The sequence below is a fragment of the Hyla sarda genome, chromosome 10 (assembly GCF_029499605.1).
Source record: "Hyla sarda isolate aHylSar1 chromosome 10, aHylSar1.hap1, whole genome shotgun sequence".
Classification (NCBI taxonomy): Eukaryota; Metazoa; Chordata; class Amphibia; order Anura; family Hylidae; genus Hyla; species Hyla sarda.
In genome coordinates this window covers 46,236,144-46,258,453 of record NC_079198.1, presented here as the reverse complement: position 1 = coordinate 46,258,453, position 22,310 = coordinate 46,236,144, and the positions used below count along the sequence as shown (strand labels likewise).

The 22,310-nt window shown below is 43.6% G+C and overlaps 1 protein-coding gene across 1 annotated transcript in view; it reads left to right on the top strand.

Annotated features, from left to right (window-relative positions):
- Window positions 1–398: 398 nt before the first annotated feature.
- The window catches only part of LOC130293619 (NXPE family member 4-like), a 255,971-nt gene continuing 234,059 nt past the window's right edge, over window positions 399–22,310 (top strand). The window contains exon 1 of the mRNA XM_056542504.1: window positions 399–490. Coding sequence (XP_056398479.1) covers window positions 413–490 — 78 coding nt within the window. The 5' untranslated portion in view covers window positions 399–412. The remainder of the gene's footprint in view (window positions 491–22,310) is intronic.

Below are 22,310 nucleotides of genomic sequence, written 5' to 3'. Positions count from 1 at the left end.
TAATTGTACAGTTAGTCTGTAAAATGATGACTCCTCATAGTGATGTATTTAGTGCACACCCTTTTATCCTCCTTCATTTGCTTTGACCTATTTTTCTTTCCTTAGTCAAAGTTCAGTTGAATTCATAGCTAATACAGCCAGCATTGTGGTAAGTTTCTGTAGAGATTGTATACAGAAATATAGACATAGATAGATAACTAGACATCGCTATTTGTTTGTATAACTAAAGTAAGAGACATGAACATTTTGCCAGCCTTATATTTTTTGCCAGATACTATACTGCATTCCTTTAGTTATGTTACAGAAAGCTAATTTTTAACATTACTCTTTAATTACTTTATTTATTTTATTTTGTGAAAGCTACTTTAATACTTTGTATTGTTTCTCTTTAAGCAAAATGAAATCCCTCCGAATGTATAAACACTATATAATATCATTCGCTGCATTATTTTTCCTGGTGAGCTTCCTTTATCATCAGAACTTAAGAAAGGTAAGAAAACATGTTTTAAGTGTCACTTCAATTTTCAGTATAGCATATCATGATAGTTGCTTAGATATACTTAAGCCATGTTCGCATTTCTGAGTGGAATCCAGTGGAAACATTTCCAGCTTCCTGGCAATGTTTCCCTCATAAAGTTGCCAGTGAGTGTATGTAAGGTTGGAACGCCTTATGCCTTCAGAACTGCCTTCATTCTTTGTTACATATTTTCTAAACGGTTCAGGAATCATTCCTGAGAAATTTTGATCCATATTGTCCGGTACATATGACCTTTGCCTATGAACAAATAATAGCCAGAGGATCAGGGAGACAATCTTCCTTTGTTCAGAGAATGCAGAAGAGGTCTTCATCTTCACACTTTAAAGACATGCCTTAATACTTCACACCATTTTACACCCCTCCATACCACTCTCTAACACACACACTCAGAGCCCCATTCACTGCATACATACTTGTATCTCTGACAGTTGTCACCAAGTGATTAAAGGGGTTATCCACCATAAGGTGATTTTAGTACGTGCCTGGCAGGCAGTAATGGACATGCTTAGGAAGGATCTGCGCTTGTCTTGGGGCTAAATGGCAATGTTGTGAGATTACCATAACACTGTGGCTAGGTTTTCGTGAACCTGTATTTCCTGTTTGACTTTTCTTTTTTGACTACAAATCCCACAATTCCATTTTCCTCCCTCCCACACTTCAGCCACCCCACCCATTGAAACAAAAGACCTGAGATTTTCAATCAGGGTGCCTACAGCTGTTGCATTAGTTGCAGATTGATCTCTCTCCCACCAAGTGATCGCTCCACCCATTGAAGCAGACAGGCTCCCTGTCATCAGCTGACTAGTGAGTCAGGTCTCGGCTGCATTGCAAGCTGGGAAAAATCAGAGACAACAGTCATTTTGTATGCTGTTAAAAATAAATATTGGAGTGAAAATCACATAAGAATTGTGAGAAAACCATCACACAGGTACAGACCCCATATTATGAACTACACTAACTTTACAGCCCCTGTAGCATAGTCAAATAAAAAAAATTCCTGGAATACCCCTTTAAGGATATGGTGCATTATTCTGCTTGAAGTAGCCATCAGAAGATGGGTATACTGTGGTCATAAAGGGATAGACATGGTTAAGAACAATACTTTAGGTAGGCTGTTGCATTTAAACAATGCTCATTTGGTACTAGGGGGCCCAAAGTAAGTCAAGAAAATGTCCCCCAAACCATAACACCACTACCAACCGCTTGAACCATTGATAAAAGGCAGAATGGATTCATGCTTTCTAGCTGAATGCCATTAGCTAGAATCAAGACTCATCAGACCAGACATTGTTCTTCTAATCTTCCATTGTCCAATTTTGGTGAGTCTGTGCAAATTGTAACCAGTTTTACCTTCTTAGCTGACAGGAATGGTGTCCAGTGTGGTCTTTTGCTGCTATAGCCCATTCGCTTCAAGATTTGATGTGTTGTGCATTAAAGATGGTTAAACTATTTAAGATTACAACCCATTTTGGCCGTAAAGGGGTACTCCACTGGAAAACATTTTTTTAAATCAACTGGAGTCAGAAACTTAAACAGATTTGTAAATTATTTCTATTAAAAAATCTTAATCCTTCCAGTACTTATCAATTGCTTTATGCTACAGAGGAGGTTCTTTTCTTTTTGAATTTCCTTTCTGTCTGACCACAGTGCTCTCTGCTAACACCTCTGTCCATTTTATGAACTGTCCGGAGCAGTTGAGGTTTGCTGTGGGGATTTTATCCTACTCTGGACAGTTGCTAAAATGGACAGAGGTGTCAGCAGAGAGCACTGTGGTCAGACAGAAAGAAAATTCAAAAAGAAAAGAAATTCCTCTGTAGCATACAACAGCTGATAAGTATTGGAAGGATTAAGTTTTTTTTAATAGAAGTAATTTACAAATCTGTTTAACTTTCTGACACCAGTTGATTTAAAAGAAAATGTTTTCCAGTGGAGTATCCCTTTAACCCCTTAATGACAATGGACGTAAATATATGTCATGGTGCCGTGGTACTTAACGCACCATGACGTACATTTATGAGCCGCCATGCTCCGGTGCTTGCATCATGCGCGGCAGGTCCTGGCTGCTATCAGCAGCCAGGCACCCGCCGGTAATGGCAGACATCTGCGATCGCGCGGATGTCCGCCATTAACCCCTCAGATGCCGTGATCAATACAGATCACGGCATCTGCGGCAGTGCGGTACTTTGAATGGATGATCGGATCACCCGCAGCGCCAGCATGGCATCCGGAGGTCCCCTCACCTGGCTCCAGCTCTCTCCCCGGGTCTTCTGCTCTTGTCTGAGATCGAGCAGACCAGAGCAGAAGATCACCGATAATACTGATCAGTGCTATGTCTTATACATAGCACTAAACAGTATTAGCAATCAAATGATTGCTATGAATAGTCCCCTATGGGGACTATTAAAGTGTAAAAAAAAAAAAAAAGTAAAAAAATTTAAAATAAAAAGGTTAAAAAAATGTGAAAAATCCCCTCCCCAATAAAAAAGTAAAACGTCAGTTTTTCCCATTTTAGCCCCAAAAAAGCGTAAAAAAATGTATACACATATTTGGTATCGTCGCGTGCATAAAAGTCTGAAATATTAAAATATATTGTTAATCATCCCGTACGGTGAACGGCTTAAATGTAAAAAAAAATTAAAAAGTACAAAATTGCTACTTTTTTGTCACATTTTATAAAAAAAAAATTATCAAAATTTTTTGGGGGAATATTTGTTTGGTTGAGCCTTACATTTTATGGTAAAATAAGTGATGTAATTACAAAGTACAATAGGTGATGCAAAAAACAAGCCCTCATATGGGTCTGTGAATGGAAATATTAAGAGTTCTGATTTTTAGAAGGCGAGGAGGAAAAAACAAAAATGCAAAAATAAAATTGGTCTGGTCCTTATGGCCAAAATGGGCCAGGTCCTTAAGGGGTTAAGGACACAGACAGTTTTATTTTTAAACTTTCATTTTTTCCTCCTTCTAAACATCATAACGTGTCCACTGACCCATATTAGGGCTTGTTTTTTGGGTTGACCAATTGTCCTTTGTATTGATGTAATTCATTTTACCATAAAATGTATGGCAAAACCAAAAGTATATTACTTGTGTGAGGAAATTAAAAAGTAAACCGCAATTAAAGAAACTTAGAAGGTTTCGTTTTTTTCACGCTGTACACTTTATGGTAAAAATTACATCTTTATTCTGTAAGTCAATATGATTAAAATTATACCCATATTTATATACTTTTCTATTATTGTACTGCTTTAAAAAAATGTGTTACAGATTTCAGGAAAAATTTGATTTGCAATGAATATAAGTATCGCTGTGATGCGATCGCGCAAATCGCTTCATTAAACTCCATTTAGTGCCGTCCAGGCTCCAGGGCATCTAAAATGGCAGATCCACATGTGAGGACATGGGGCAAGGAAAGGCGGGAACAAGGGTAGGCGGGATGACCCTGAATCACATGCAGCATGCAGCCTATCAGCAGCTAGCCACCCCTGTGTTGTGACAGCCCTATATAATCATCAGCCATCTTGCGGCCAGTCACTTCAGCATTTTATTGCAGAGAGATAGAGAGGGAAGGACAGTGCTGTGTGTTGCACAGAAAAGGATTTTTCCAGTAGTGATTCACCTCCCAGTCACATCAGCTGCACATAGAGAGGGACAGAGAGCAGTGTGTGTTGGACAGAAAAGCATTTTACATCAGTGATTCACCTCTCAGTCACTACAGCGTTCTTTTACAGAGAAGGACAGAGAGCAGTGTATTGTACAGTGTGTTGCACAAAACAGCAGCGATTCACCATAAACCCAAATCCTGCCTAGAAGCACTGATAGTTAAGGGAGTGAGATTGAGAGAGAAAGTGCAATTTTGGGTGTAGTTCACAGCAAATGTTTGCTGCAGCACTGATGTGTACTGCTGGTATTGTACACAAATAATGTTTTAAGCGTACTGGAGCGCATTTTCCTCCCCTCAGAAGTGCATACCATATTTTGTACATCTAAGTGGTGTACTATTTTGTTCCTGTTAAAGTCTTAAGGGCCTAGATACTGTGAAAGGCCAGCCAAAAGTACACACTGGCTGGTGTTGTACACAAATAATGTTTTAAGCGTACTGGAGCGCATTGTCCTCCCTTCAGCCGGAGCTCTGAAATTAAAAGGGCTAGTACGCCCACAATTATGTGAAACACCTGACACTATTCTATAAGTCCCTGCACCTTCCACTCTTCCCTTCCGGATCTTCAGTGCCATTTGCCTGAGATTAAGCATTCTATACTGTCTGTTTGCCTTGCCTGTGTTCTGATCCTTCTGCTACGTTATTTGACTACGCACCTTTGCCACCTGCCTTGACCTTCTGCTAAGTCCGACTACGCCTCTGCCTCATCCTACTGTACTTCGCCTCGCCCAGCTATCTGTGTGGTCGAGTTGTATCGGGGGTAGCGACCTGGGTGTTGCCTGCCGCAGCAAAACCATTCTGCCTTGCGGCAGACTCTGGTGAAGATCAGCAGCACCTTAGACTCCGCTCCCCGATGCGGCCGTGTCATCAGCCACTCAGGTTAGTGGATCCACATACCGTTACAGCCAAACATTCACGGCGAAACAGAAAAAAAATCATTGTGTGACAAAATCGAAGAAAAAACGCCATTTTGTAACTTTTGGGGGCTTCCGTTTCTACACAGTGCATATTTCGGTAAAAATTACACCTTATAATTATTCTGTAGGTCCATACGGTTAAAATGATACCCTACTTATATAGGTTTCATTTTGTCGTACTTTTTGTCGTACTGTTCTGACCCCTATAACTTTTTTATTTTTCCATGTACAGGGCGGTAGGAGGACTCATTTTTTGCGTCGTGATTTTTGTTTTGATTGGACTTTTTGATCACTTTTTATTAATTTTTTAATGGTATAAAAAGTGACAAAAAATAAGCTTTTTTTGGGACTTTGGAATTTTTTTACGTGTACGCCATTGACCGTGCGATTTAATTAATGATATATTTTTATAGTTCAGACATTTATGCATGCGACGATACCACATATGTTTATTTTTATTTTTATTTACACTGTTTTATTTTTTTTTATGGGAAAAGGGGGGTGATTCAAACTTTTATTAGGGAAGGGGTTAAATGACCTTTATTAACACTTTTTTTTTACTTTTCTTTTGCAGTGTTATAGGTCCCATAGGGACCTATAACACTGCACACACTGATCTCTCATGCTGATCACTGGGGTGTATTAACACGCCTGTGATCAGTGTTGTCGGCGCTTGACTGCTCCAGCCTGGATCTCAGGCACGGAGCAGTCATTCATCGATCGGACACCGAGGTGGCAGGTAAGGGCCCTCCAGGTGTCCTGTAAGCTGTTCAGGATGCCGCGATTTCACCGCGGCGGTCCCGAACAGCCTGACTGAGCAGCCGGGTTACTTTCACTTTCACTTCAGATGCGGCGGTCAGCTTTGATCGCTGCTTTGAAGGGTTAATACAGGGCATCACCGCGATCGGTGTATTAGCCGCGGGCCCTGGCCATTGATAGCCGCAGGGACCGACCCGATATGCCGCGGGGACACCGCGTGACCCCGCGGCATATCGCTGGAGCCGGCGGAGGACGTACATATACATCCTTCGTTGTTAAGGGGTTAAATATTTAAAAGCAGCCTCTAGAGTCCAGACCTTGGGATTAGAAGTCTTCTTGTTGAGAGAGATAATGGGCGCTAACAAGGTGGAGTAATGCGGAATAAACAGCCGATAGTAATTGGCAAAACCAAGAAAACACTGAATAGCTTTTAAGCCGGTAGGTCGGGGCCAGTCCAGTACAGCTGACAACTGGTTAGGATCCATCTGTAGACCTTGACTAGTAACAATGTAACCCAGAAAAAGAAGTCTGGACTTTTCGAAAACACACTTCTCAAGTTTAGCGTAAAGATGGTTGTCACAAAGATGTTGTAAGACCTGGCAGATGTGGGGATGATTAATCTGAAGATTGGACGAGTAGATGAGTATATATTGTCCAATTAGACCATGACACAGGTGTATAAGAGGTCACGAAAGATATCATTAACGAACTCCTGGAAGACCGCTGGAGCATTACAAAGTCCGAACGGCATCACCAGATACTCAAAATGTCCATCCCGAGTATTAAATGCAGTCTTCCATTTGTCACCTTCTCTTATGCGAATAAGGTTATAGACACCTTGTAGGTCTAGTTTGAAGAAGATCCTCGCCTGAAGGAGACGGTCAAATAACTCCGAGATCAAGGGAAGAGGATAGCGGTTCTTGACAGTGATTTTATTCAGTCCGCAATAGTCAATGCAGGGTTGCAGAGAACCGTCTTTTTTCTCTACAAAGAAGAATCCGGCTCTGGCAGGGAAAGATGACTTCCTAATAAAGCCTTTTTGAAGATTTTCTTGAATATATTTAGACATGACCTGAGTTTCTTGAATATATTTAGACATGACCTGAGTTTCAGGAATAGAGTTTCAGTAAATTCTTCCCCGAGGAGGAGTGTTGGCAGTACTTCACGATGAGGTGGCAGTACTTCAGCTTGTTTCTCACTGAAGATGTCAACATAGTGCTGATGAAACTAAGGCAAACCGGGCAGAGGAGTAGAAGGAGGCACCCGCTTAAACTGACGAGTATGAATGCAGTGACTGTTGCAATAAGGTCCCCAATGGAGAACTTCTCCAGTTTTCCAATGCAGCTGCGGGGCATGGAGTTGGAACCAATGAAGGCCAAGCAGGAGAGGAGAGGTACAGTGAGGTAGCACATAGAAGGACAAGTTCTCCTTATGTGAGACTCCGACCTGCATTTATATCGGTTCTGTGCGGTATAGCACGGTACAGTCCAGATTTATTCTGTTAACCGTAGAGATGTACAAGGGCTTCAAAAGACGAGACCCCGGCAGATGATACCTATGTACTATGGAGGCATGAATAAAATTTCCTGCGGAACCAGAATCCAGGAAGGCAAGAACGGAAATAATCTCTTTGAAGGGTAGAGAAAGCTGGACCTACAAATTCAAGCGTGGAGAGGTGGTGTTCACACCTAGGGAGGCCTCTCCTACAAACCCTAGGTGCGAGCGTTTCCCTGTGACTGTGGACGGACAGAACAATCTTTGAGGAAATGATCTGCACTGGCACAGTCGAGACATAGATTTTAAGCTCGTCCGCGAGTTCTTTCCTGCAGAGTCAGGCGAGACCGATCCACCTGCATAGCCTTCACTGCGGGAGGCAACGTAGAAGGTTGCGGTGGTTGCTGGAAGACTGGTGCCAGTCGAGGAACCTGAGGAGGACATCAGTGACATGCAGACACAACTCAATGATGATGAAGCCGATTGAACTTGGGAGCTGGGTGCAGAAGGGGCTTCATCATTATCAGGAGAAGAGGGTTGCAGGTTGCCCATGAGGCAGCAGTTGAGCCAGCAAGGTGGTAGCATGGTTGGGAGTCAGCACGGTGACAGCAGTAGGAAGTCTGGAGCCAAACGGGCCTGGGGTAGACCACCTTCTTCATGGCAGCCTACCTGCCAAGGAGGTAGTGGAACAGGGGTCCCTGGAGTCGCCGGCAGTAGCAGTCAGTCAGTGCGGACTGCGGTGTGGAAGTTTTTCATCAAGTATCCGATGTTAAATGAGGATGGAGCCCATTTTGACCCTAAGGATGGGAGCATTTTTTGAAAATTTGATCACTGTCACCTTATGCATTAATAACTCTGGGATGTTTTTACTTATATATTTGATTCAGAGTTAGTTTTTTTCGTGACATATTCTACTTTATGTTAGTGTTAAACTTTTGTCGATACTTGAAAATTCAATATCTAAATTTTTTAGACTAACATGTTTTTATAGCCCCATTTTTTTATTTTTACAAGAGGGAAAAGGTGAAAAAGCCCCCAAAAATTTGTAATTCAATTTCTCTCGAGTAAGAAAACACCTCATATGTGGATGTTAAATGCTCTGCGAGCGCCCTACAGGGCTCAGAAGGGAAGGAGCAACAATGGGATTTTGAAGAGTAAATTTTGCTGTAAAGGTTTTTGGGGGGCATGTCTCATTTAGGAAGCCCCCATGGTGCCAGAACAGCAACAAACACATGGCATACTATTTGGCAAACTACACTTCTCAAGGAACGTAACAAGGGGTACAGAGAGCCTTAACACCCCACAGGTGATTGACAAACTTTCCTTAAAGTGGGACGTGAAAATGAAAAATTAGATTTTTTGCAATAAAATGCAGGTGTTACCCCAAATTTTTCATTTTCACAAGGGGTAATAGGAGAAAAAGCCCCCAAAAATTTGTAACACCATTTCTTTTGAGTATGGAAAAACCCAATATGTCGATGTAAAGAGCTCTGCGGGCACACTACAATGCTCAGAAGAGAAGGAGCGCCATTCAGCTTTTGGAGAGAGAATTTGGTTGGAATGGAAGTTGGGAGCCATGTGTGTTTACAAATCCCCCATGTGCAAAGAACAGTGGAAACTACACCCCTCACGGAATGTCATAAGGGGTGTAGTGAGCATTTACACCCCACTGGCATTTGACAGACCTCTAGAACTGTGGGCTGTGAAAATGAAATTTTTTTTAATTTATTTTTACGGATAACTGTTCAAAAAATATCTCAGACACCTGTGGGGTGTAAATGATCACTGCACCCCGTATTACATTCCATGAGAGGTGTAGTTTCCAACATGGGGTCACATGTCGGAGGGTCCACTGTTCTGGCAGCATGGGGGCTTTGTAAATGCACATGACCTTCAATTCCAGCCAAATTCTCTCTACATAATCTAATTTTGCTTCTTCTCTTATGAGCACTGTAGTGCACCTGCAGAGCTCTTTACATCCACATATGGGGTTACAAATTTTGGGGGGCTTTTTCATCTATTACCTTTTGTGAAAATAAAAAATTTGGGGTAACACCAGCATTTCAGTGAAAAAAATCTAATTTTTCATTTTAACATCCAACTTTAATGAAAATTTGTCAAAGACCTGTGGGGTGTTAGGGATCACTTGTTACATTCCTTGAGAGGTGTAGTTTCCAAAATGGGGTCACATGTGGGTGTTTTCGTTTTTTGCGTGCATGTCAGAACCGCTGTGCCACCTCTGTGCAAATCACCAATTTAGGCCTCAAATGTACATGGTGCGCTGAAAGAGTGCCATGCGCATTTGAGGCCTAAATTAGGGATTTGTATAGGGGTGGACACAGATGCAAGCATGGCATTTGCCGCCTCCACCAAAATTATCCTACGGCCGTGTTTCCCAAACAGGGTGTCTCCAGCTGTTGCAAAACTCCAAGCATGCCAGGACAGTCAATGGCTGTCCAGCAATGCTGGGAGTTGTTATTTTGCAACTGCTGGAGGCTCCGTTTAGGAATCAATGCTGTACAAGAGATTGAGGCAGTGTATATGTGTGTATATGTAGTGTTTTACTCTTTATTTTGTGTTAGTGTAGTGTAATGTTTTTAGGGTACAGTCACACAGGTGGGGGTTCACAGTGAACGAATATCCCACCAGGAGTTGAGCTGTACCCTGTACATTCACATGGGGTGGGGGTGGGGAGGATGCCTCCAGCTGTTGCAAAACTACAACTCCCAGTATGCACTGACAGACCGTGCATGATGGGAGTTGCAGTTTCACCACAGCTGTAGGCCCACTGGTGAGGAAACACCAAGTTATGTAACAGACTAATTCAGTGGTGCATCCAGCTGTTGCAAAACTACAACTCCCAGCATGCACGGTCTATCAGTAGTTTTGCAACATCTGGAGGGCTAGAGTTTGGAGTCCACAGTATAGAGGTCTCCAAACTGTGCTCCTTCAGATGTTAAAAAACTACAACTCCCAGCATACCCAGACTGTCCAGGCTGAAGTGCCAGATGTTACAGAACTAAAACTCCAAGCATGTCTGGACTGTCTGGGCATGCTGTGAGTTGTAGATTTGCAACATCTGGAGGACCACAGTTTGGAGACCACTACACATTGGTATTCAAACTGTGGCCCTCCAGATGTTGCAAAACTACAACTCCCAGCATGCCCAGACAGCCTTTGACTGTCTGGGCAAGCTGGGAGTTGAAGTTTTGCAACTTTGAGAAGGCCAGAGTGAAGATCACTTACCATAGATCTTCACTGCAGCCTCCTCCGACATCTGTGCCGCCTGCTGGCTGTGCCGCCACCCGGCATTTATCAGTCCATGCTGCCTGGTAATTCGATTGTTCCCCCCTCATCGCTCTTCTTCCCCCCCCCCCCCCCCGCTCTGCCTGAACATGGATCGGTGGGCACAGCGGGGAAAATGAACTTTCATCCCCCCCCATGTCCCCAACTGCCATTGGTCAGTCACTCCTGACTGACCAATGGCAGGGGATAGGAGGAGGTGGCACCCCTGCCACCTCACTCCTATCCTTCAAAGTGATTGGGGCAGCTTCGATCATGCTTATTTTCTGGGCGATCGGGTCACCAGCGGAAATGCGGAGGACGCACAGGTACGCCTTCCGTCCTTAACCCCTTGGGGACGGAGCCCATTATGACTCTAAGGACGGAAGCATTTTTTGCACATCTTATGTTAACTTTATGTTGGCATCATTTCAAAATTAGAATTTTTCAGGGACCAGTTATTATGTTGGAAATCCCCTATAATGGACCCCATTATGAAAACTGCACCCCTCAAAGCATTCAAAATGACATTCAAAAAGCTTTTTAACCCTTCAGGTGTTTCACAGGAATAGCAGCAAAATGGAAGAGAAAAATCAAAATCTCAATTTTTTACACTAACATGTTATTGTAGCCCCATTTTTTTTTCCGTTTTTCCAAGGGGTAAAAGGTAAAAAGACCCCCAAAACTCTCGAGTAAGGAAATACCTCATATGTGGATGGTGCTCTGTGGGTGCACTAGATGGCTCAGAAGGGAAGGAGCGACAATGGCATTTTGGAGAGTGAATTTTGCTGAAATGGTTTTTGGGGGCTTGTCACATTTAGGAAGCCCCCATGATGCCAAAACAGTGGGAAAAAAACCCCACATTGCACACTATTTTGGAAACTACACCCCTCAAGGAAAGTAACAAGGGATAAATTGAGTCTTTATACCCCACAGGTGGTTGACGAACTTTAATTAAAGTGGGACGTGAAAATGAAAAATTTGATTTTTAACACTAAAATGCTAGTATTACCCCAAACTTTTCATTTTCACAAGGAGTAATAGAAGAAAATGGAATGGAATGGTATGGTATGGAATGGAAGTCAGGGCCATGTGCATGTACATAGCCCCCATGGTGCCAGAACAGTGGACCGTCCCACATGTGACCCCATTTTGGGAACTACACCCCTCACAAAATGTAATAAGGGGTACAGTGAGCATTTACACCCCATTGGCGTTTGACAGATCTTTGGAACAGTGGGTTGTGCAAATGAAAAATTATTTTTTTCATTTTTACGGACGACTGTTCAAAAAATCTGTCAGACACCTGTGGGGTATAAATGCTCACTGTACCCTTTATTACATTATGTGAGGGGTGTAGTTTCCAAAATGGGATCATATGTGGGGGGGTCCACTGTTCTGGCACCATGGAGGTTTGTAAAGGCACATGGCCTTCAATTCCAGTCTAATTCTCTCTCCAAAAATCCAATGTGCTCCTTCTCTTCTGAGCATTGTGCTGCGCCAGCAGAGCAGTTTACATCCACATATGGGATATCTATATACTCATAAGAAATGGTGTTACAAATTTTGGGGGTCTTTTTTCCTATTACTCCTTGCGAAAATGAAAAAATTGGGGTAACACCAGCATTTCAGGGGAAAATTTTTAACGAAAATTTGTCAAAGACCTGTGGGGTGTTAACGCTCAATATACCCCTTGTTACATTTCTTGAGGGGTGCAGTTTCCAAAATGGGGTCACATGTTCATGGTTTTTTTTTTTGCGTTCATGTCAGAATGAACCGCTGTAACTATCACCAATTTAGGCCTCAAATGTACATGGCGCTATCTCACTCCTGAGCCATGTAGTTAGTCCGCAGAGCATTTTATGTACACATATGGGGTTTTTCCATTACAATTGTGCTACAAATTTTGTGTTTTTTTTTCCTTTTACTTCTTGTGAAAATGAAAAGTATGGGGCAACACCAGCATGTTAGTGTAAAATTTTTTATTTTTTTACACTAACATACTGTTGTAGACCCTAAGTTTTCCTTTTCATAAGGGGTAAAAGGAGAAAAATCCCCCCAATATTTGTAAAACAATTTCTCCCGAGTACGGAAATACCCCATATGTGGCCCTAAACTGTTGCCTTGAAATAAGACAGGGCTCCAAAGCGAGAGAGCGCCATGCATTTGAGGCCTAAATTAGGGATTTGCAATAGGGGCAGACCCGGATACAAGGATGGCACTTGTCTCTACCAAAACCCTACGGCAGTGTTTCCCAAACAGGGTGCCTCCAGCTGTTGCAAAACTCCCAGCCTGTCAATGGCTGTCCGGCAATACTGGGAGTTGTTGTTTTGCAGCAGCTGGAGGCTTCATTTAGGAAACACTGCCATATGAGACGTTTTTCATTTTCATAGGGGACGTATAAGGGTGTGTATGTAGCATTTACTTTTTATTTTGTGTTAATGTAGTGTAGCGTTTTTAGGGTTCATTTACATGGCAGGGGTTCACAGTGATTTTTCCTCTGTGAGTTTGAGCTGCGGCAGAAAACCCAGCAGGAAACCCACTGTAAACCCACCCGTGTGAATGTACCCTGTAGATTCACATGGGGGGGAGAGCCCCAAACCTTCAGCTGTTGCAAAACTACAACTCCCAGAATGCAATGACTGACCGTACATGCTGGGAGTTGTAGTTTTACAACAGCTGGAGGCACACGGGTTAGAATCACTGAGTTAGGAGACAGACTCTAGCTCAGTTTTTCCCCAACCAGTGTGCCTACAGCTGTTGCAAAACTATAACTCCCAGCATGCACTGACAGCCGAAAGGCATGCTAGGAGTTGTAGTTATGCAACAACTAAGGAAGAACAGTTTGGCGACAGCTAAGTCATGGTCTCCAAACTGTAGCCCTCCAGATGTTGCAAAACTACAACTTTTGGAAGTTGTAGTTCTGCAACATCTGAAGGGCCAGATATTGCAGAACTACACTGCCCAGCATCCCTGACTGTCTGGGCATGCTGGGAATTGTAGTTTTAAAACATCTGGAGGGCTACAGTTTTGAGACCACCATATAGTTGTCTCCAAACTGTGCCACTTCAAATGTTGCAAACTCCAAGCATGCCCAGACAGTCAGGGATGCTGGGCAGTGTAGTTCTGCAATATCTGGCCCTTTAGATGTTGCAGAACTACAACTCCCTGCATGCCTGGACAGTCAGTGCATGCTGAAAGTTATAGTTTTGCAACATCTGGAGGATCACAGTTTGGAGACCACTACACAGTGGTCTCCAAACTGTGGCCCTCCAGATGTTGCAAAACTACAACTCCCAGCATTCCCAGACAGCCTTTGGCTGTCTGGGCATGCTGGGAGTTGTAGTTTTGCAACTTTTAGAAGGACACAGTGAAGATAACTTACCAGCGATCTTCACTGCAGCCTCCTCCACCGCCGCACTTTCTGGGCGCATTACTCCTGCCGCCGCCGCACGATGCCCCCGATACCTCCACCGCCGCTGCTCAGGTAAGCCAGCCATTCCCCTCACTCTGCCCGGACTCCGATCTGTCTCTGACAGCTCCAATCACTCTTATTTTCCTGGCGATTGGGTCACCTGGCCCGGAATCACCGCAAATCGCCGGTCTGAATTGACTGATCGCCGACATGGGGGGGGGGGGGGGGGTCTCAGGACCCCCCTGGACATTGCCACGGGATGCCTGCTGATAGATATCAGCAGTCATCTCGGTCCAATCACCGCCCAGCCAGCGGTGGTGATCGGAAACAGGAACGCCCTCTGTCCTTAAGAACCAGGACGCGAGGGCGTACTTGTATGCCCTCCGTCCCCAACAGGTTAACATAGCCACATGCTATTAAAAAAATATCTTTAACATTTTCAATTGTGGGGCCCTTTGGTCTCGTCAGGCTGCCGCCACCTCTAGGCTGTGTCATTCTGTCACCATATGGTTTCTTCTTGCTGCTGCCATCTCCAGGCTTGGTCATTCTGCCACATTTTGGTCTCCTCATGCTGGTGCCACCTCCATGCTGTGTCATTGTCCCGCCATGTGGTCTCCTCATGCTGCTTGCACATTACGTAAATATTTTTATGTTAATCTATTTAAAATCTTCAATTAAAATTTAAAAATATATCTTTAATATTTTCAATTGTGAGGCCCTATGGTCTCCTCCAACTGCTGCCACCTCCAGGCTTGGTCCTTCTGCCACTATATGGTCTCCTTATGCTCCTGCCACCTGCAGGCTGTGTCATTGTGCCACCATGTAGTCTCATGCTGCTGGCACATTACATAAACATTTTAAATAATAAAGAATTTGAATACATTTTAAGAAATAATTTTTTATTTGAAATAATTTGAATTAATAATTTTAATAAAAATGCCCCTGCAGCATACCATGTGTGCAGGGCATGCCGATGTCACGCTGTTCTTCACATGGTTTGCCTTGGCGAACGGAGTCTCACACAGGGGAGGAACTGCTAAAAGTCATTTATCAAGAAATCAAATTATGGCTTACTCCACAAAAACTGGAAATGGGAATGGTGACCGACAATGGGCAGAACATCTTGTCTACACTGCTTCAAGAAAGCCTGAGCCATGCGCCCTGCATGGCACACATGTTCAAACTGGCTGTATCCCAGTTTGAACCCTCTAAAATCTTCAATTAAAATTTTAAAAAATACCTTTAATCTTTTCTATTGTGAGGCCCTATGGTCTTGTCGGGATGCTGCCACCTCTAGGCTCTGTCATTGTTCCACCATGTGACTCATTGTTATATTGGGTTTTGTGGTCATACAGTATTAGTTCAAAGCAAATGCTTCGAGCACCCGGGACATTAAACTTGTGAATCTAATCAAAATCTTAATTTTAAATTAAAAAAAATGAGGCCCTATGGTCGTCGATGTCATATAGTACCTGTGGAATTACCACAAGAATCCAATGAAACAGGTTGGAGCTATAGCACTGAACCATAACTGAATAAATGAAACATTCCCACTTTCACAGTATGGGGGCAGGGGATGGAACAGGTGGTAGCTCGCCTGGTGGAGGACCATTAGTTCAATTTTAAGATACAAGTACGAGCTTTTTCACTGCAGCCACTTCTAGATTTATGCGCCCACTTATCCAACGGAATAGAAGAGATGCCTGTAATCCCCATGTCATACTGAATAACAGTATTATTTCACTAACAAAGCACACTTCCTATGCGTGTTACGACAATGCAAAGTGTTCTACACCCCTATTGAGGCTCTCTGTATGCCAGAAATAGGCGTTTTTAATAGAGATTTGCCGCAAAAAATTCAGACCGAACCAAATTTTTTCAGGCAATTCAGCGAATCGGCCGAATCTAATTTTTCAAAAATTCGCTCATCTCTAGTGATCTGTCCAGAGTACCTCTGGAACTATAGGCGCCTGGATCATCCCAGGCCAACATTTTCCAGGTGAGGTCCCCCACATCGGAAAGAAGGAACGGTCCCAGAAAAATGTAGAGTGTGACACATGGCCCGATCATCCAGGCCTCTGCATTAATAATTGCTTCCGGGAGTGCTAAATCTATAATCCTCTAACCCCATTTCCCTTTATTTGACCCCAATGTACCTGTCCACATTACATTCTCTTCCAAATTTTTAACCCAGAAACCCCCCCAAAAAAACTCTTCACATAATATCCCTGATAACACCTCTTGGGGTAATTAAAAAAAAAGGGTCATGGGTCACTCACATTAGAGGTTTCCAAGTTGCCTCAAATGCACACAGTGATCCCCCCCCCCCCCCCCCGAGCATTATGCGCATTTGCAGGCAACAGTTTAGGGACAGCAACACCTAATTTCCCCAGAATGATGCAGTCGAGCATAGGGTTTGGGGCGGGCACAGGTTTTTCTTTTGACAATGCTCTGGGTACATTCTGAGTACATAATTGTCATATTAGTAAAATATAGCAATTTTCATTTTTAACAAACTACACTTTATCCATTCCTGGAAAATAAATTTAGGGAACACCCTTCTGTTTCAAATATCCATTTCCATACTCAATAAAAAAGCCCTCCAAAATGTGTTACCCAATTTCTCCCATTACAGTGTAAAAAATAAAAACTTCATTTTTACAGCCCAAAACACCTATGAGGTGTAAATACTTGTAATGTTACATTCCTCGAGGGGTGCAATTTCAAACTTGAGGTCAATTTCATTTTTTTTTATTTTTTAGATTTGATGTTAAAACCTCTGCCATTGCAGTGCAAATCACCATTGTAGGCCTCAAATGTGCTTGGTGCTCTCTGACTCCTGAGCCCTGTTGTGCACCCGCATAGCAAGTTACATCCACATATGGGGTATTTCCTTACTCGAGAGAAATTGGGCTACAAATTTTGGGGGGCTTTTTCTCCTATTATCCCTTGTGAAAATGAAAAATTTGGGGTAACCCCAACATTTTAGTTATTTTTTTGTTTTATGACCCACTGTTCCAAACACCTGTGGGATATAAGTACTCACTGTGCTCCTTGCTATATTCCTTGTGGGGTGTAGTTTCCAAAAGGATGACACATGGGGGGAGGGGTCCGCTGTTCTGGCACCATGGGAGCTTAGTAAACGCACATGGCCCCCAACTTCAATTCCAGCCAAATTTTCTCTCCAAAAGCCCAATGGCGCTCCTTCTCTTTTGAGCTGTGTTGTGCGCCTACAGAGCACTTTACGTCCACATATGGGATTTTTCCTAACTCAGGAGAAATTGGGCTTCCGATTTTTGGGGGGCCTTTTCTCTTATTATCCCTTGTGAAAATGAAAAATGTAGGGTAACACAATCAGTTTCCCAAATAGTGTGCCATATGTCTTTTTTTTTTTCTGTTCTGGCACCATGGGGGCTTCCTAACTGCGACATGCCCCTGAAAAACCATTTCAGCACAATTCACACCCCAAAAGCCAAATTTTGCTCCTTATCTTCTGAGCCCTGTAGTGCACCCGAAGAGCGATTTACATCCGCATATGGGGTATTTCCATACTCAGAAGAAATGGGGTTACAAAATTTGGGGGGCTTTTTCTTCTATTACCCCTTTTAAAAATGAGAAATTTGGGGTAGCACCAGCATTTTAGTAAATAATTCTAATCACATTTTCATGTCCCACTTTAACAAATGTTAGTCAAACATCTGTGGAGTGTTAAGGCTCACTGTACCCCTTGTTATCTTCCTTGAGGGGTGTAGTTTCCCAAATAGTGTGTTTTTTTTTTTTTTTTTTTTTTTTTTTTTTTTGCTGTTCTGGCACCATAAATGCTTCCTATATGTGACATGCCCCCCCCCCCCAATCCATTTTAGCTAAATTCGCTCTTCAAATGCCCAATGTCACTCCTTTCCTTCTGAGCCTTCTAGTGCACCAGCAAAGCACACTTCATCCTCATATGTAGAGAAATTGGGTTACACATTTTGAGGGGCTTGTTCTCAAGAATAAACAAGAATATGTCAGTGTAAAAAAAAATTGAGATTTTGAGAATTCTCCTCCACTTTGCTGCTGTTCCTGTGAAAGGAACCTAAAGGGTTAACAAATGTCATTTCAAATACTTTAAGGGGTGTCGTTTCTATAATGGGGTCATTTATGGGGGATTTCTTACACTTCACTTCTACTTGAAACTGAACTGGTCCCTGCAAAAGTCAGATTTTAAATGCCAAGATAAAGTAGAAACAGGGGCGTAGCTAGAAACTCCAGGGTCACCGTGCAAAAAAATTGCCTTGGGCCCCCATACTACCTGACGACCTGCTTCCCCAATCCCAGACGACCCCTTACTCGGCCGCACTAAGATATCAGTGACTACAGCACTGATGGGACACAGTCAGGAGAATACAGAACTATATAAGTGACTAACAGGCAGGGCCATACAGACAAAACAGACATATAAGAATAAGCATCCCATTTTTCTGGAGGGGTCCAACTGCTGGGACCCCCACCAATCACCCAATCACCTTGGTTCCAGTTGCTCTCCAGCTGTTATAAAGCTATAACTCCCTTCATATCTGGAGAGCCTCAGGCATTATAGGAGTTGTAGTTTTGCAACAGATGGAGAGCCACAGATAAGGCTACATCCTCACCCATCATCACTGCAGAACTTACAAGTGACTCCAGCTGATGGGACAGTCAGGAGAGAACACAAAGATATCAGTGACCTGAGTGATGTCTTCTCTGTTGTATTTTCTTTTCTTCTCCATCTGGTCCAGATGTCAGGACTTCTTCCAGCTCCATCTTCTCTGCAAAGTCTGATACCCGGACATCATTGGCTCCTCACTTTGTCAGTAGATCCTCATCCTCTGTATGAAGACAATAATCATTATTATTCTGCTAAATTCTGTACCCCCTGAATATAATACTGCCACACACTGTATCCCCTGAATATAAAACTATTATCCACTGTACCCCCTGCATATAATACTTCCACCCACTGTACCCCCTGAATACAATACTGCCACCCACTGTACCCCCTGAATATAATACTGCCACCCACTGTACCCCTGAATATAATACTGCCACCCACTGTACCCCTGAATTTAAAACACTGCCACTAACTGTACCCCTGAATATAATACTGCCACACACTGTGTCCCCTGAATATACAACTACCATCCACTGTACCTCCTGCATATAACACTGCCACCCACTGTACCCCCTGAATATAATACTGCCTTCTACTGTACCCCCTGAATATAATACTTCCACACACTGTCTCTCCTGAATATAAAACTACCATCCACTGTACCTCTTGCATATAATACTGCCATCCACAGTACCCTCTAAATATAATACTGCCACCCACTGTACCCCCTGAATATAATACTGCCTCCTACTGTACCCCTGAATATAATACTGCCTTCTACTGTACCCTCTGAATATAATACTGCCACATACAGTACTTACACACATCATTCATACATACAGTACATACACACACATTTATAATACATACATACATATACACACATCATGCATACACATCATGCATATACATATCATACATACATCCGCTGCCTCCAGATCCCCGCTGCATAATACATATCCGCACATCATACATACATACATCTTGTTTACACACATCTATCATTCATACACACACATCATTCATACATCATACATGCAGTACATACACACATCATTCATACATCATACATACAGTACATACGCACACATCATTCATACGTCATACATACAGTACATACACACATCATTCATACATCAGCCCACAAATCCCCCCGCCCCAGAGATTCAATAACTTCCTCCACCCCCCCCCCCCCAGACCACAGATTCAATAACAGATTCAAAGATTCAAATTCACCCCTTCGCCGCCGCTCCACCGCCTCCTCAACTGTGGCTGCCATGAAGATCAGCGGTGAGGCCTGCTGGTGATCATGTCCTGGCGGAGGTAGCGCTGCGCTGATGGCGAGGGAGCTCACGGTACGTGCTTGCATGTGATGGGGGGGATTTCAGGCAAGCGCTGGGGTGTGGGGTTTCAGGCTAGCACCGAGCCTGGTGCTGGCAGCGACAAGCCTCCCCTTCAGGCCCGGGACCTCGGGCATTGCCTGAGGGCCCGACCTGCGGCGGTAGTATAGTGTAGTGGCAGTGGCAACCTCTGTAGCTACGCCACTGCGTGTGAACGCACCCTAAGGGTACATTCACAATTTCTGCAGCTAATTTTGCTACCCATTGAAGTTAATGGGTAGCAAAATCAGCTGCACAAAATATGTAGCAAAAATTTGCGGCACATCCTGTATGTGTGAACACACCCTTAGGGTCAGTTCACACGTGCAAATTTTCTGCTGCAGATTTGCTGTGGTAGATTTTGCTACCCATTCAAGTCAATGGGCAGCAAAATCTGCTGAAGAAAATCTGCAGCAAAAATACACACACGTGAACGCACCCTTAGGATAGGGTCACATGTAACAGATCAGTAGTGTATGTTACTCTGCTGATCCGTCAATGACTTGACCCTATAGTGGGCCTCCAGCTGTTTTCCTCCGTGTCCTGCTTGCAGCAGCAATCTGCCGCTACACAATGTCTCAGAGTACACACCATGTGCCCACGGTCACTCGCAGGTCCCTGTGTGTCTTGTTAGTGTCAGATTGCTGTTGTGACCAGCACACAGGGGGAAAAAACTATAGAGTAAAGTCATCGGCGGATCTGCAGTGTAAAATACGCTGCTGATCTGTTACATGTAAACTTATTCTAATGTTAATCTGTACAGGATGATTTATGATAAGAGATGTTTCCACAATAACTATTTTTTTCTCTAACTTAAAGGAGTACTCCAGGATGCAAAAATTGTCATTCAGACTGCAGGCAGTAAAATAATAAATATACATACCTGCTGTCACTCCCCTGGTGCCTCCAGAGGAGCGGCCTCCCCCGCGATACTCTTCCTGGTTGCCGCTCAGCGTATCGCCGGCCTAGGCGGGACTTTGCTGCGGACGGTGACTGGCTGAGTGCAGTATGACTCACCGACCACAGCAACCAGGAAGAGGATCGTGGCGGAGGCACCAGGGGAGGGACAGCAGGAATGTATATTTATTATTTTACTGCCAGCAGTCTGAATGACAATTTTTGCATCCTGAAGGACTCCTTTAAGACATTTACTGTAAGCCAGTGTTTTCCAACCATGGTACCTCCAGCTGTTGCAAAACTACAACTCCCAGACAGCCTTTGGCTGTCCCAGCATGCTGGGAGTTGTAGTTTTGAAACTGCAGGAGACACAAAACTACAACTACCAGCATGCCCAAACAACATTTGGCTGTCCAGGCCTGCTGAGAATTGTAGTTTTACAACAGCTGAAGGCACCATGGTTGGAGAACACTGGCTTCTGATGTCAAAGGATGTCACTATGCGCAACTACTATGAAGTGAGCAGGAGTTCCTGCACTAACTTCATAGCCATGCCGTAAATGAACGGCGCTGCGCGCTGCAGCACCGTACATTTATAATGCGCAGGGATTTACTCATACCGGGCGGGATATCGGGGTCCGCTGGCCGAAGGGAAGCGGACAGACAAAAGGTCATGCGGGTGGATGGCCGGACTGTGACAGACGGTTCTGCGGGCGGATTGCTGGGCTGTGACTGACGGTCCTGCGGGCGGCCGAGCAGATGAATGAGCGGGCAGTCACTGCGGAAAGAGAGAGGCAGGACTTCCTGTACTAGGCGCCATACGTGCTCTGCCCCTAGGATAGTTACTCTGTCCCCAGGTCCTCATGTAAACTCCTCTGCTGCCGGACGAACAGGTCTGGTAGCAGCAGCTGTCATACTGATTAATTAACATGATGGCGATGCCAGCCATCATGTGATTGTGGCAAGGGGTGACCGTTGCAACCTCTATAGCTACGCCACTGAGTAGAAATATCGTGTATGTGAATCAATATAACATTTTTTGGCATGTCCATTTTCCTTACAAGCAGAAAGTTTCAAAGTTAGCAAAAGGCAAAATTTTCCAATTTTGCATGGAATTTTTTGAATTTTTCACAAAGTAATGATGTAAGTATTGACAAGAAATAAACTGGTGGGCAAAGCCAGGCACTATCCAAACTTTAATTACAGAGGGGAAAAAAAGTATTTAGTCAGCCACCAATTGGGCAAGTTCTCACACTTCAAAAGATGAGAGAGGCCTGTAATTTTCATTATAGGTACACTTCAACTATGAGAGACAGAATGGGAGGAAAGAATACAGGAA